This window comes from Emys orbicularis, chromosome 10 (genome assembly GCF_028017835.1).
Source record: "Emys orbicularis isolate rEmyOrb1 chromosome 10, rEmyOrb1.hap1, whole genome shotgun sequence".
Taxonomy (NCBI): domain Eukaryota; kingdom Metazoa; phylum Chordata; order Testudines; family Emydidae; genus Emys; species Emys orbicularis.
The window spans coordinates 17,608,042-17,620,259 of NC_088692.1; the positions used below are offsets into that span (position 1 = coordinate 17,608,042).

At 40.3% G+C, this 12,218-nt stretch overlaps 1 protein-coding gene across 5 annotated transcripts in view; it reads right to left on the minus strand.

Moving 5' to 3' along the window:
- Positions 1–12,218, minus strand: part of VPS35L (VPS35 endosomal protein sorting factor like) — a 117,627-nt gene that overhangs the window by 60,470 nt on the left and 44,939 nt on the right. For all 5 annotated transcript variants that reach the window (XM_065411877.1, XM_065411876.1, XM_065411875.1 and 2 more), the window contains 8 exons: positions 11,789–11,835; positions 9,118–9,229; positions 7,011–7,127; positions 6,525–6,578; positions 6,033–6,113; positions 5,533–5,595; positions 4,060–4,145; positions 834–914 (listed from right to left, as the gene is read on the minus strand). In XM_065411877.1, coding sequence (XP_065267949.1) covers positions 834–914; positions 4,060–4,145; positions 5,533–5,595; positions 6,033–6,113; positions 6,525–6,578; positions 7,011–7,127; positions 9,118–9,229; positions 11,789–11,835 — 641 coding nt within the window. The remainder of the gene's footprint in view (positions 1–833; positions 915–4,059; positions 4,146–5,532; positions 5,596–6,032; positions 6,114–6,524; positions 6,579–7,010; positions 7,128–9,117; positions 9,230–11,788; positions 11,836–12,218) is intronic.

Consider the following 12,218-nt stretch of genomic DNA (forward strand, 5'->3'; position numbering starts at 1 on the left):
TAACTTATTAGAATGCTATGTAAAATGGTCATTGTAAGAGCTGACATAACAGAATCAAAGGAATGATGTAAATTAACTTTGCCTATACTAAAAGAATTGCTAATTAGGGGTTTTCCAAGGCTCCCAGTTAAGGTTCAGGGGGGTTGCATGGAAAAAGGAAGGCTGTTCTTAACTGTTCCAACTGCCAACAGCCCCTGAGAGCCATTATGACAGCCAGGGATCCTCATTTCCTGCACAGCCACAGGGTGGGAGTTTGATAGGACTTTCTCTACCACCCAGCAATCCCCCTACTCGAGAGAGATCTTGTTATTTCTGCCAGATTAGGGCTGCTTTGTGCAGGTCAAATAACTGAAAGTGGCTGGAGTGCAACTCAATTTTGGGAGCTGAGTTTTTAATAGCGAAGTATGTATTGAAAGCCTCTAAATACTCTATTGTTCACTGTAGTTCCTGGAAGATTCTAGCTGCTTTTTATCCTCACAAAAACTGAAAAGGGCCCAAACTGGCATCATTTCTCTTAACAGCATCTGCTACTTTGTTTATGTTTTTTATTCTCAAAAAGTATCCTTGCTGCCTCCCTCCACACTAGAAAAAAAATCTATTAAGTTATTGCCATTTTCCAGTTTGAATGCTGAAACAAAGACTCTAACAAAGCAATGATTAAAGAGTAAATAATTTGTGTTGTGATTTCACTGCACAGCTCCCATTAATGCAAAAGAGAGGGCCATGCATAAATTCACCCTGAAATATTAACCCCCCTAAAAGTAAAACTATACATCAGAACATCCACCATTTACACATATTCTGTATTATAATACATGTAAATTTCATCTTACTTCACAGAATCATGCATGGTCTTGCACACGTGTAGAAGAGCATTGAGTATGACAGGGTCTTTAGTAGCGTCTTGTTGATGTCTAAAAAACATTTTTGGAAAATACTGATAAAAATACTGCAGTTTCTCCAAGACACAACAGTGGAAAACTTAAAATTCATTTAATGCTAATTTTGCATAGGCAGCCTTTATATACTCTTATGAGCAGAGAATCGCAATGGTGAAAACGTGATCTCTGTCTGTGAAATAACCTCCAAAGAACACCTTGCATTGTGCAACATCCCAGGGTATCTTTCTTTTTACAAAAATACTTAAAGTATATTTATACCTTCGCAGTTAATACACAGTTAAAAAATAAACAGGACAGTGGGACTTATTTCATAACTATCTGGCGGTATTATTACAAAGTCACAGACAGCTTAAGTCTTATGGATGGTGAGAGTGTAGAAGATTGCCCAGAAATGTCCAGCTAAGAACTTGAAAGCAAAACCAGTAAAGAAATCTCAGATAGGAATCTAGTTTCTTGGTTAATGTCAGATAGCACAGAATGGGTGATGTGCCCTGTCTAGGCATGCAAGGACTAATTAGACGACCAAGTATATATCGTGAAGTTGCATCACCTTGAGGTATTAATCATGCCACAGATAAATACTGAAGCCAAAAACCAGAATTCCTGAGTTACCAGAGGAATGAGAAATGCCACTCTATTTCCTGGATAGTATCTCCAATGCCATTTTCAACAGATATTTTGAAAGAAACCATTTGCTCTCCTGTACTCTGAGCTCCAAAGAAGGAGAGCAAAAGTGCCTCAAAACTAGCACAGTCAATCAACTGCCAAGAACAAAGAAGTGTAACACTCAGTATGCAATAAAACAAGGCAGCCTGAAAGAGATAAAGGGCAGAGACATCTAACCCTGATGAGCAATGAATGCTCTATACTGTATTAACTTATAACCACTGTATCTTTTACTGTAACAGAACATTCAGAATAGCCCCTGTGAACAGACCAAGCCCCACTGTATCCTCAATACAGCAAACCACTGTGATGCTGGCATTTAATTGCATCTCCTTCCTGAGGTATGGCTTCATTGACAACTCAAAAACGCTGAAGCATAAACTTCAGCCTAAGCTGCCTCTCCAGGGCCCCCTCTACCTCATTTCCTAATTGCCCAAAAAGACACACCCACTCCCTCTATATGATGGGAGGAGCCATCTAGAACCACCTTCCAATCTGATTAGCAGTAATTACTCTAGATATGAATACAGAGATTAAGCACCTTGGTTTAGAGTGATACAGCTGAAGAGCCCTGCATTCCAGATCTTATAGTCTACTAGTAAATATTATTAGGGCAATTAATTGTTCATTCTATTTGTACTGAATATGTTTTTTTCTGCTGTACAAATGCCTAGTGATAAATAGTATATAGTAAATGAACGTATAGTTAAGTGTTCTTTGTCTATGTAGTATTAAAAGCTCTCCCCTTAAGATATTGCCTAACAAAAGGGCATTACCAAAAGAATGCTCTACATATATCAGGAGTAGGTCCATCTCACTGTAAGTGGAATAGAATAGGAAATATTTATCACACACCCCCCCCAGCTCTGTTTTAAGTGGAGATAAGCCTGGAAACTTCATTAATAAGTGTTCCATTCGCTTCAAGTGGTTACCAGGGCAGCACAGGGACACTTAGGCCAGGTCTACACTACCGCGGTAGTTCGACAGCTGGGAATCGAACTTCCGGGTTCGATTTATCGCGTCTGGTCTGGACAAGATAAATCGATCCCGGAAGCGCTCGCCGTCGACTGCGGTACTCCAGCTCGGCGAGAGGAGTACCGCGGAGTCGACGGGGAGCCTGCCTGCCACGTGTGGACCGCGTCTGAACCGCGGTAAGTTCGAACTAAGGTATGTCGACTTCAGCTACGTTATTCACGTAGCTGAAGTTGCGTACCTTAGTTCGAATTTGGGGGTTAGTGTAGACCAGGCCTTAGAAGTTGATGGAAGGGGTCAGTGACCTTCTGTATTTACAACAATATTTCTAATGGACTTCAAATAAAGTTTTCTGGGTTTTGGTTTGGTTTTTAAATGTATCCAAAGTGCATTTTCGTCATGGTCAAAAACCATTTGCAGGCTTCTGCCAACTACAACGGACTACATTTTTGAAAAATTTAGAACTAGTAACAAAAGACTCCAAACCTGGCACCATCAACTGCACAATCTGTTATATACAGTCCCCTTGGAATATACAAATGACATAATGCAGTACATACACATTAGGCAGAATCTGAATGGCTATCAATGTTTCTCAACTATGCAATCAAGAAATCATAACAGTCTGCTCTTTGTAACAGACCAGTGGAAGTTGCTCTAGCCAGCCTTTCACTATTTATTTTTTCATGCCTGAATTATCAGCACTTAATATTTCTGATTGGAAGAAATCTAATTGAAACTCAGATATCACTTTTAAGTTATGTACTACTGCTCTCCAATTTGAGCATTTAAAAGAAAAAGATAAAAGAAAGTAATGTTTCAAAAAAATCTTTTGTTTTAATGAAAATAACTATTCTGGACTCTGAAAAGTTTGAACATGAAATCTCATCTTCTGATATCGTTTTCCATTCAGGAAACATTCATTTTACTGCAACAAACATGTCTATTTGTTCCTTTCCTTATTCATATGCCAAGATCATTGCTGATGTCAGCCAAGGCTAGGAATATACAGCATTTTATCATGTAAACCAAGTCAAGTAATGGAAATTGAAGCAAGCACAAACAACAATTAATCTGGAATCAGCAACAATAAATCTAACTGTTTATTACGAGGAAAGTCAAGTTATATTTCTGAGATAAGGTGGGTGAGGTAATATCTTTATTGGACCAACTTCTGTTTATGAGAGAGACGAGCTCTAACACAAAGCTCTTCTTCAGCTCTTGTCTCTCTAATATCCTAAGACCAACATGGCTACAACGCTATCTGTTATTTCTATCAGACACAGAGTTGACAAGACTATTCAGATACTCTGATTTTCACTGAAAAACAATTAATAAGCAACTGATGAATAAAGAAGACTAATACAAAATTATATGTTTATATTTTCTTCTTGGAGCCTGGAATACCTTATACATGCCGAATGGACTACAAACAGATTCATTCTATCTCCCCTAACAACTTTTCAATAGATTGCCCAGATCCTCTAGCATGCCCTTAATCAGAATATTTTCTACTTACTTAATAAAAGCTTCCATAATGCACTTGCAAACCTCCACTCTCACACTTTCTTTCTGGAACATATCCAGGAATGGTAAGAATTTCTCCTAAAAATACAAATTAAAAAAACAACAGGTATATTAAGGTATTTTACACACAAAAGCTTTTGATCTCTGTGCTGAAGATGAAAATCTGCCTAAAGAACCAATAAGTATAAATATTTTAGAAATATTTAAAATAATCTCAGCTATGCATGTATGAGTGTAATAGACCAGTTTTTACTTCTTTTGAAGAAAGTTATTCTTCCTGGAGGATCAGAGATTAGGTACTGTGAGATTAGTGTGACCAGATGTCCCGATTTTATAGGTACAGTCCCTATTTTGGGGGCTTTTTCTTATATAGGCTCCTATTACCCCCCACCCCCTGTCCTGATTTTTAACACTTGCTGTCTGGTCACCCTATGTGAGATTATAGCAGGGTGGTATGAATGGAGAAATCCTATTGGCTGACAAAACAGCTAGCTTATTGGCTCAGCGTATCCAGTATAAACATGGAACAGGTCAGAGCTCATTTAGCCACGTGTCTCAAAAAAATATGGAAAATGTGTAATAAAAGCAATAATATGCTTGAAGCAGCACAGATACAGAAGTGATGATCACTGGAAAGTCTGAGGACTCCAGGAACAAGTCATAGGGTATTACAGTCCCAAAAAATCTGTCAAATTCCTGCCACCATTTTGGATTTTTCCAGGGCTACTTTTGAAGCTTTAGAATGTTCGGATGTCATTTAAAGATGCTGAATTTGAGAATCTAGAGAATTAGTTTCTGTACCATCCCCAAAATATATGGATGGTAAAATTTTCAAAGTGCCCAAGTGACTTAGGAGCCTGATACCCATTGACTTTCAGTGAGCGTTAGGTGCCTAAGTCGCTGAAAATGGAAATTTGGCTCTTAAATCATCTACGTATATTTGAAAAGTTTGCCCTTAATCAAGCTTCAGTAGTTTAAGCAGACTTTGCAACACAAACCTACCCATTGGCCTCCCTATTCTTTCGTTTGTACCTCAGTCAGTACCAGAACAGTTGACTCTGAATTCTTTGCTATGACACATTATATGTATGCATTATACTGAAATACTCATTATGTAGTTATCAGCACAGAACACAAATAAGCTGTATTAGTTAATCTGACCTCCCTTTGCTGGCTGGCTGGTTGTTACTGCTGCATTAAAACAAAGATATTAGAGAATTAAATAGTATTAGAGAATTCTATAACCTAGGAAGAAAACAGTGTGATAGGCTGGAATGCAAATAATGGATTTTTTAAGAAAGTAACAAGAGAAGACTTCCCATGGTGTTTTAACAATTTTATACTTGACAAAAAGTGCTTCTCACCATGTGAGCTTTCAGATGACAGATAAGAAAATTAGGTTAGCTTTCCTTATGAAAACAATCTACACTCAAGTTCTAGAAAACAATGCAAAGGTATGACTTACCGCTGAAAAAAGTACAGAAAAGTCATGGAAATAGGTGATAATTTTCTGAATAATTGAGTGAAGCTAGGAAAAGAAGAAAAACAACTCAATACATTACAAATTGCATGTTAATGTACATAATGATGACACCGGTGCAGATCTATCTCTAAATCATCCAATGTATAGGTTATTTTTCTCCAGTTAACACGTAGAAAACAATTCTAAAAACACACACATATATACACACACAGCTCTCTCTCTCTCTCTCTCTCTATATATATATAGCTATATATACACATACACAAATTATTTTGTTGTAAATTATTCTAGATTTAAAAATTGACCTCCATGAATAAATCTGGAACACTATACCACAGCTTCGCTTTATTCTAAAGAGCTTCCTGAGTTACAAAAGGCCTTTTAAAATACACTGTAAGGTAAGAGACTTTAGAACCCTCTGTGCATTTTCTTGGAACAAAATTAGTTATTTATAGAGTTGGTAAATCAAAACAGTCTCTTACCTGTGGATAGGCATCTTCGAATGCACGATCTGGAGTCATGTGTTTGATAACATCTGCCAAAACAGTATTGACCTCACGCTTCTATGTAGTGAAAATTAAATGTCACAACTCAGCATTAAAAATGGTGCAGAAATCAAATTACTAAAATACTTGGTTAGTACTAAGTTAAGGTTGAGAATTTATTGCCATTTACAAAAAAATGAATTTTCTACATGGTTGTAGTTGAACCTTAAATAAGAATTATCTGGTTACAAACAGACACTTACTGTAACACTGCCTATTTCCCCAATTATGTTCCAAATACAGGTTAGAAATATATTTATGAATGATCAAAAGGACTCCTTTTAAGCCTCTAATTTGTATCTATTCAACTCTCACATTAGGAGATAATCTGGTTTATTGTTTTTCACATTGTAAACTGCTATACAGCTACTTACTGTCTCCATATAGTTAAAATTAGAAAAAAAAATCCTTATAGAAATTCCTACATACCGTAAAGTGTCTGCAGGTATACTCCACCCACACTTCTGCACAGTTAATATAATCCTAGAAATAGATATATATGTTATGGTCAAAAGAATGCATCACCTTCAAAATCTGTATCAAGTTTCAGAGTATATATTTCTCTTCCCACAGTCTGCTTAAGTAATTACTTAGGCACTTGTCTGGCACTTGGATCCAAGCAGGCACAAGGACCTACCTTCATGGTTACAAATTTCAGAATGGGGCCCTGCTGTACCCAAACTGAGTACAACTAAGTATGTATGAAACATATGACCGGTATGCTTATTGACAAGGCAATTATTGAGTGTCTAGGAATGATGAACTAGACAATTCTATGCTCAGTGTGTATTAAAAACTCATGTGTAATTTGTGATTTTTTTTTTTTTTAATCATTTTGAACTGGCTACAACTGTGTCTGAAATTGGCAAGTCAGTTCCAACTTACCCCAGAACTCATCTCCTATCAATGACCCACCTGTGGGTTCTTCAATTTTGTGATAACCTTCCAGGCTTCATTTAATATCTGAAGGCGATCACATTCAGGAGGATCAGCCATGGCCAAGTTTAACCCCAAAGAGCGAAAGAGAAGATGCTGAGGAAAGATCAGATCATCCTATCAATTAAAGATTCTCTATGAAACAGATCATACTTCAAAATACTACTGGTTACAAAACTATCTAGTTGGGTAAGTCACTCAAAGATCATATACTTTCTGGCTCAAAGACTGAACTGTAATGCACTTTTGTTGGAGAACTATAAGCGGTTACATTTAATTAGCAACTCATCAGAGCGTATAAATTGAAATGAAATACAGCTGTTTAACATGCATACTTATTTGGTAGGGTTACCATTCGTCCGGATTTACCCGGACATGTCCTGCTTTTTGTGTTAAAAATAGCGTCCGGGGGGGAATTTGTAAATCACTAAAAATGTCCGGGATTTCCCCCCCATGCAGAGTGAGGCGCGGCTGGGAGGGCTGCAGGAAATTCAGCCAGAGCCCTTCCCCCGCAGCTTGCCAGGCTGGATTCCGGAGCAGCTGTAAAGCTCCTCCTCCCCGCCCCCCCCCCGCATTCTGAGCCGGCTGGCCTGCCGGGCTGTTTGCATCGGGCCTCGGCAGCTCCTCCTCCCCTGCTGCCCAGCACCCCGCTCCGGCAGCACTGTGCGGGGGCAGGGACCGGGTTGTGTGTTGCGCTGGGGAGCGCAGCCACGTGTCCGGCTCCGCACAGAGCCCAACACCATGTTCTGAGCGGCAGGGTAAGGGGGCCAGGGGGCAGGAGAAGGGGCAGGGAGATTTTGGAGGGGGCAGTCAAGAGACGGGGGGGGGGTCGGGAGTTCGGGGGGGGGCTTTTGGGGGGGGTGGAGAAGGTTTTGGGCAGTCAGGGTACAGATAGGGGGTAGGGTCCTGGGGGGCAGTTAGGGTGGGGGAGGGTCTTAGGAGGGGGCAGTTAGGGGACAAGGAACAGGGAGGCTTAGGTAGGGGGTGGGGTTCTGGAGGGCAGTTAGGAGCAGGGGTCCCAGGAGGGGGCAGTCAGGGGACAAGGAGCGGGGGGGGGGGGGTTGGGAGTTCTGGGGGCGGGGCTGTCAGGGGGCAGGAGTGGGGAGAGGGATCGGAGCAGTCAGGGGACAGGGAGCAGAGGGGTTTAGATGGGTCGGGAGTTCTGGGGGGGGCTGTCAGGGGGCGTGGAGTGGTTGGATGGGGCGTGGGAGTCCCAGGGGTCTGTCTGGGGATGGGGGTGTGGATAAGGGTTGGGGCAATCAGGGTACAGGTAGGGGGTAGGGTCCTAGGGGGCCAGTTAGGATGGGGGGAGGGTCTCAGGAGGGGGCAGTCAGGGGACAAGAGGCAGGGAGGCTTAGGTAGGGGGTGGAGTCCTGGGGGGCAGTTGGGGGCAGTTAGGGGCAGGGGTCCCAGGAGGGGGCAGTCAGGGGACAAGGAACGGGGGGAGGGTTGGGGGTTCTGAGGGGGGCGGGAAGTGGGAGGGGCAGGGGCGGGGCTAGGGCGGGGCTCCTCCCGTCCTCTTTTTTGCTTGCTGAAATATGGTAACCCTATATTTGGCAGATTCCTGAAGAAAGGCTCTAAACTAGCACACCCAGAAATCAGATTCTGCTCCCATTGAAGTCAACAGCAAAACTCCCATTGGCTTCAATGGGGCAGGATTAAGCCCCTTAAAACAGTACAAGTAAGTGTGGGGAGTAGAGTCACATGCTGTATGAATGAAGCCACAATTAATTAGTTAATTCCCAGCACTTCTTTCCAGCACTGGGATTGACTGGCTAATAAGGGCCCCTTCCTTATTACAAATAAACTGCAACAGGCCTCTTTCTGATCCATTCACTGCTGCTGCAGAAGAGAGAGTTCTTGTCTCTATTCGCATTGGACCCCTCCCACTTGTAAAGGATTCAGGACCCAGGAATGAAACAGGAATAGAAATCACTTTATGTTCTAGATCTTAAATCACCTTATTCTACACAGCATAGAGTTCCCATTTTTTAATCCTGTGTGAACTATCTAGACAGCTAGCTAAAAGTATAAAGCACTCAGCAAGATAATGAATAAGGAGTGCTTTAAATTGCAAAAAACTTACCTTGGGGAATCCAGATTCATCGCACTCTTTAATCATGCCAATAAAATCCATAGACCTTGCAGCAATAAACTCCGCTCTGAATGCTGACATCACTGAATTCAACAGCAAGGCACTAAAAGGAACAGGACACAAATCAGCGCAGATCACCATAAATTAAGGCACTTTTCATTGTCTAGTTCACATTAATCTGAACTTCAAAGAATGATTAAATACCACTCCATTTCTACTTTTTTGGGTGATGGGTTGATCAAGAGTTGGCAAAACAAGAAAATATTAAGTTTGGCAATGCCGCACTTAACTGCAGGATATGTAGAAAACCTCAGCCTGTACTTCCTTTGCTTAACTCCAAGGAAAACATCATTTAATTGTCTTTAAAATAAATTTTACATTAGATTTCTTACATAAGGATCAACTTTCTTCCAAACTATCACTAGCTGAGAGAAGATTTCCTTATAACACTGGCACATCACTCACCAAGCTGGAGACCATTGGCTATTCAGTAAAAAGAAACAGTAATATTGGGATAGTCTTTGTACATTTGCTGAACTATTTCTATTTTCTTCTTCTGTCTGAAGTCCCTACAATTGAAAGTATCTTTTGGTATGGCGACAACCTCTATTGAAGCTTTGTTGCATTAACTAAGCTGTTGTTGCAAGGCTGATTTCTACTAAACGAGCTGGTAGAACAGAAATAAATCCATACGATTATAGTAAAGGTGATTATTATTGTCTACAGATGTAATAATTGAAACCTAAAATTTATATCGTAAATTAGCTGTTGAAGAGGCAATCCAGTGTACTGCACTTCAGAAAAAGTAACTCAATTTGAAACAGCAATTAAAAAGAAACATTCAGGGCTAAATTGCACACCTTCCATGTTGACTAGTAACCCCAGCAGAGTTGACACTCCGTCCTTCATTCCTTTGAAGTCAATAAAGTGAATACTGTGCAATTTACTGTGTGTGGGTCTTTTGCAGAACAAAAGTGAATAGGATTACAGTGATCACATAGCACTTAGTAGGAATTTGCCCTTGGCCTTGTCCACACATTTTCATGCCACCAGCTGTTGTCCACAGCATGTTGCACAAGTTTGCTGCTACCTTTTACCCAGAGATGGCTGAATTTTAGTGATACTGCATGTATCTAGTTTGTGAAGAGCCCATGGATTCATAATTTAGCAATGAAAATCACTACATAAAATCTAAAATATCATTCAACGAGGTGCACGTAAGAGGGCAGAAATTTGCCTATCATGTTGTTAACCTACAAAACAATGGTCAGAGCTGGGTTATTCAATTTCCAATTAGCTACATTGTGTAAGCATTTAAAAGGTCAAAAAAAGACTGAAATTAACACTCCATTAAAACACACAGGAAATTTCTCAGCTCTCTTGGTGCTACATTGTGAAATTTGCCTTGCTGCAAAGCAAACAAGAGAGCTGTGCACAGACTAAGCAGAAAATCTGTCTTCACAACCCAAAATACTAGAAACTATTTAATTTAAAGACAAATGCTGTAGAATGGACCAAAAATCTTTAGACAGCACTTAATACAGTGGAGTCTTAAAAGCATGATTTTTGCCCCCATTAAAGCGATGTAAGAGTGTCCTTACCCCTGATTTTGAGTCAAACTTCTCCACTCCTTAACTCAGTCACATGTTTGGTGTTACAATATCTTTCTTTTGGTTAAAAGGGTAATGCATTTCCACCTCTTCACTCAAAGCCAGGGCCACCCAGAGGATTCAGGGGGCCTGGGGCAAAGCAATTTTGGGGGCCCCTTCCACAAAAAAAAGTTGCAATACTATAGAATACTATATTCTCGTGGGGGCCCCTGTGGGGCCCAGGGCCTGGGGCAAATTGCCCCACTGTCCCCCCTCCCCCCGGCGGCCCTGCTCAAAGCAGATTACACTAGCTCAGCGTGCAGTAGAAAAATTCATCATGTTTGCAAACAATTTTCACATATCTTCGCCCTGCCCCCCTAATAAACCAAACTGAAACCAGCCAGTATAACTTGGGCCAAACCATGCTCACACAATTCAGAAAGAGGATTCAAGACTAGCAAGTAACCTTTCTTAATCAGTCACTAAATACAGGTAAGCCTGTGCAAACCAGGCCAAACCACATTCCAGTTCAGATTAATGTATGGAGATGGGATGAATTGTATTTGAAATCCATTTTCTGCTCATTTTTCTAGTTCAGACAGGGACTAAATTAACTAGAAATGAATGCACATCCTTCCTGAGACAGGCTTGGAAGACTATTCTTAGCCTTAAAATGGCACTGTTCAGTCACCTGCTCTGCAACCTCCCTCTCACAGTATACACATACTGGTCAATTGGCAAAAGTAAAAAGAGGAACAGAAGAAAATGTCGCATGTGTAGTTCCCAAAGGAAATGACTGGGAGCACAAAGTATCATGGGGTTTAATCCTAGCTGAACTCTGGCTCATCTGACAATTGGGTCAACTAACTTTTTTGCCACAGCCAAACCCATTGGAATTTTGGGTGAAAAAAAAAAATTCAGGGAGCACAGATACTACATCTCAGTTTTAATAGTTTAATAAAGTACTCCTGCAAAAAATAAAATGAGAAACATTATACAAAGAACTGGATTATAAGAGTGTAACACAAGATTTAGATTTCTGACTCATGGTCTGTTGACCATGCAATACTTACTTGTTCCCCAGTTTCTTGCATCTCTCCATCATCTCGGTAAGCAGAATCTATAACAGTGATTTCATTCAAATTAAAAAGTGTGGACCACACAAATAAAACATCCTCACAGCTTTTGGTAAACTGTACATTAACTAGAGGTGAATTTCATTACCTAGCAACTATATTCCAATAATCTTATTTAACACTACATTTAGTCAAAAGAAAATATTTTTGGTGGTGCAATATAAAACAAATATATTGCATGAGTATAGTGACATTTTAATCTGACTTGCTACTTTATTTTATAAAAGTCAAGTTTCCAGGTCTTTAGTCATGTCCGGAAAAGGTTCTCTCTCTGAAAAATGACAAGGTCAATTACCTCTGGCAAGAGAGGGGAATACCACTAGCTCTTTACTGCAGAATGCAGACACACTGATTGAAGTTTTAAGTA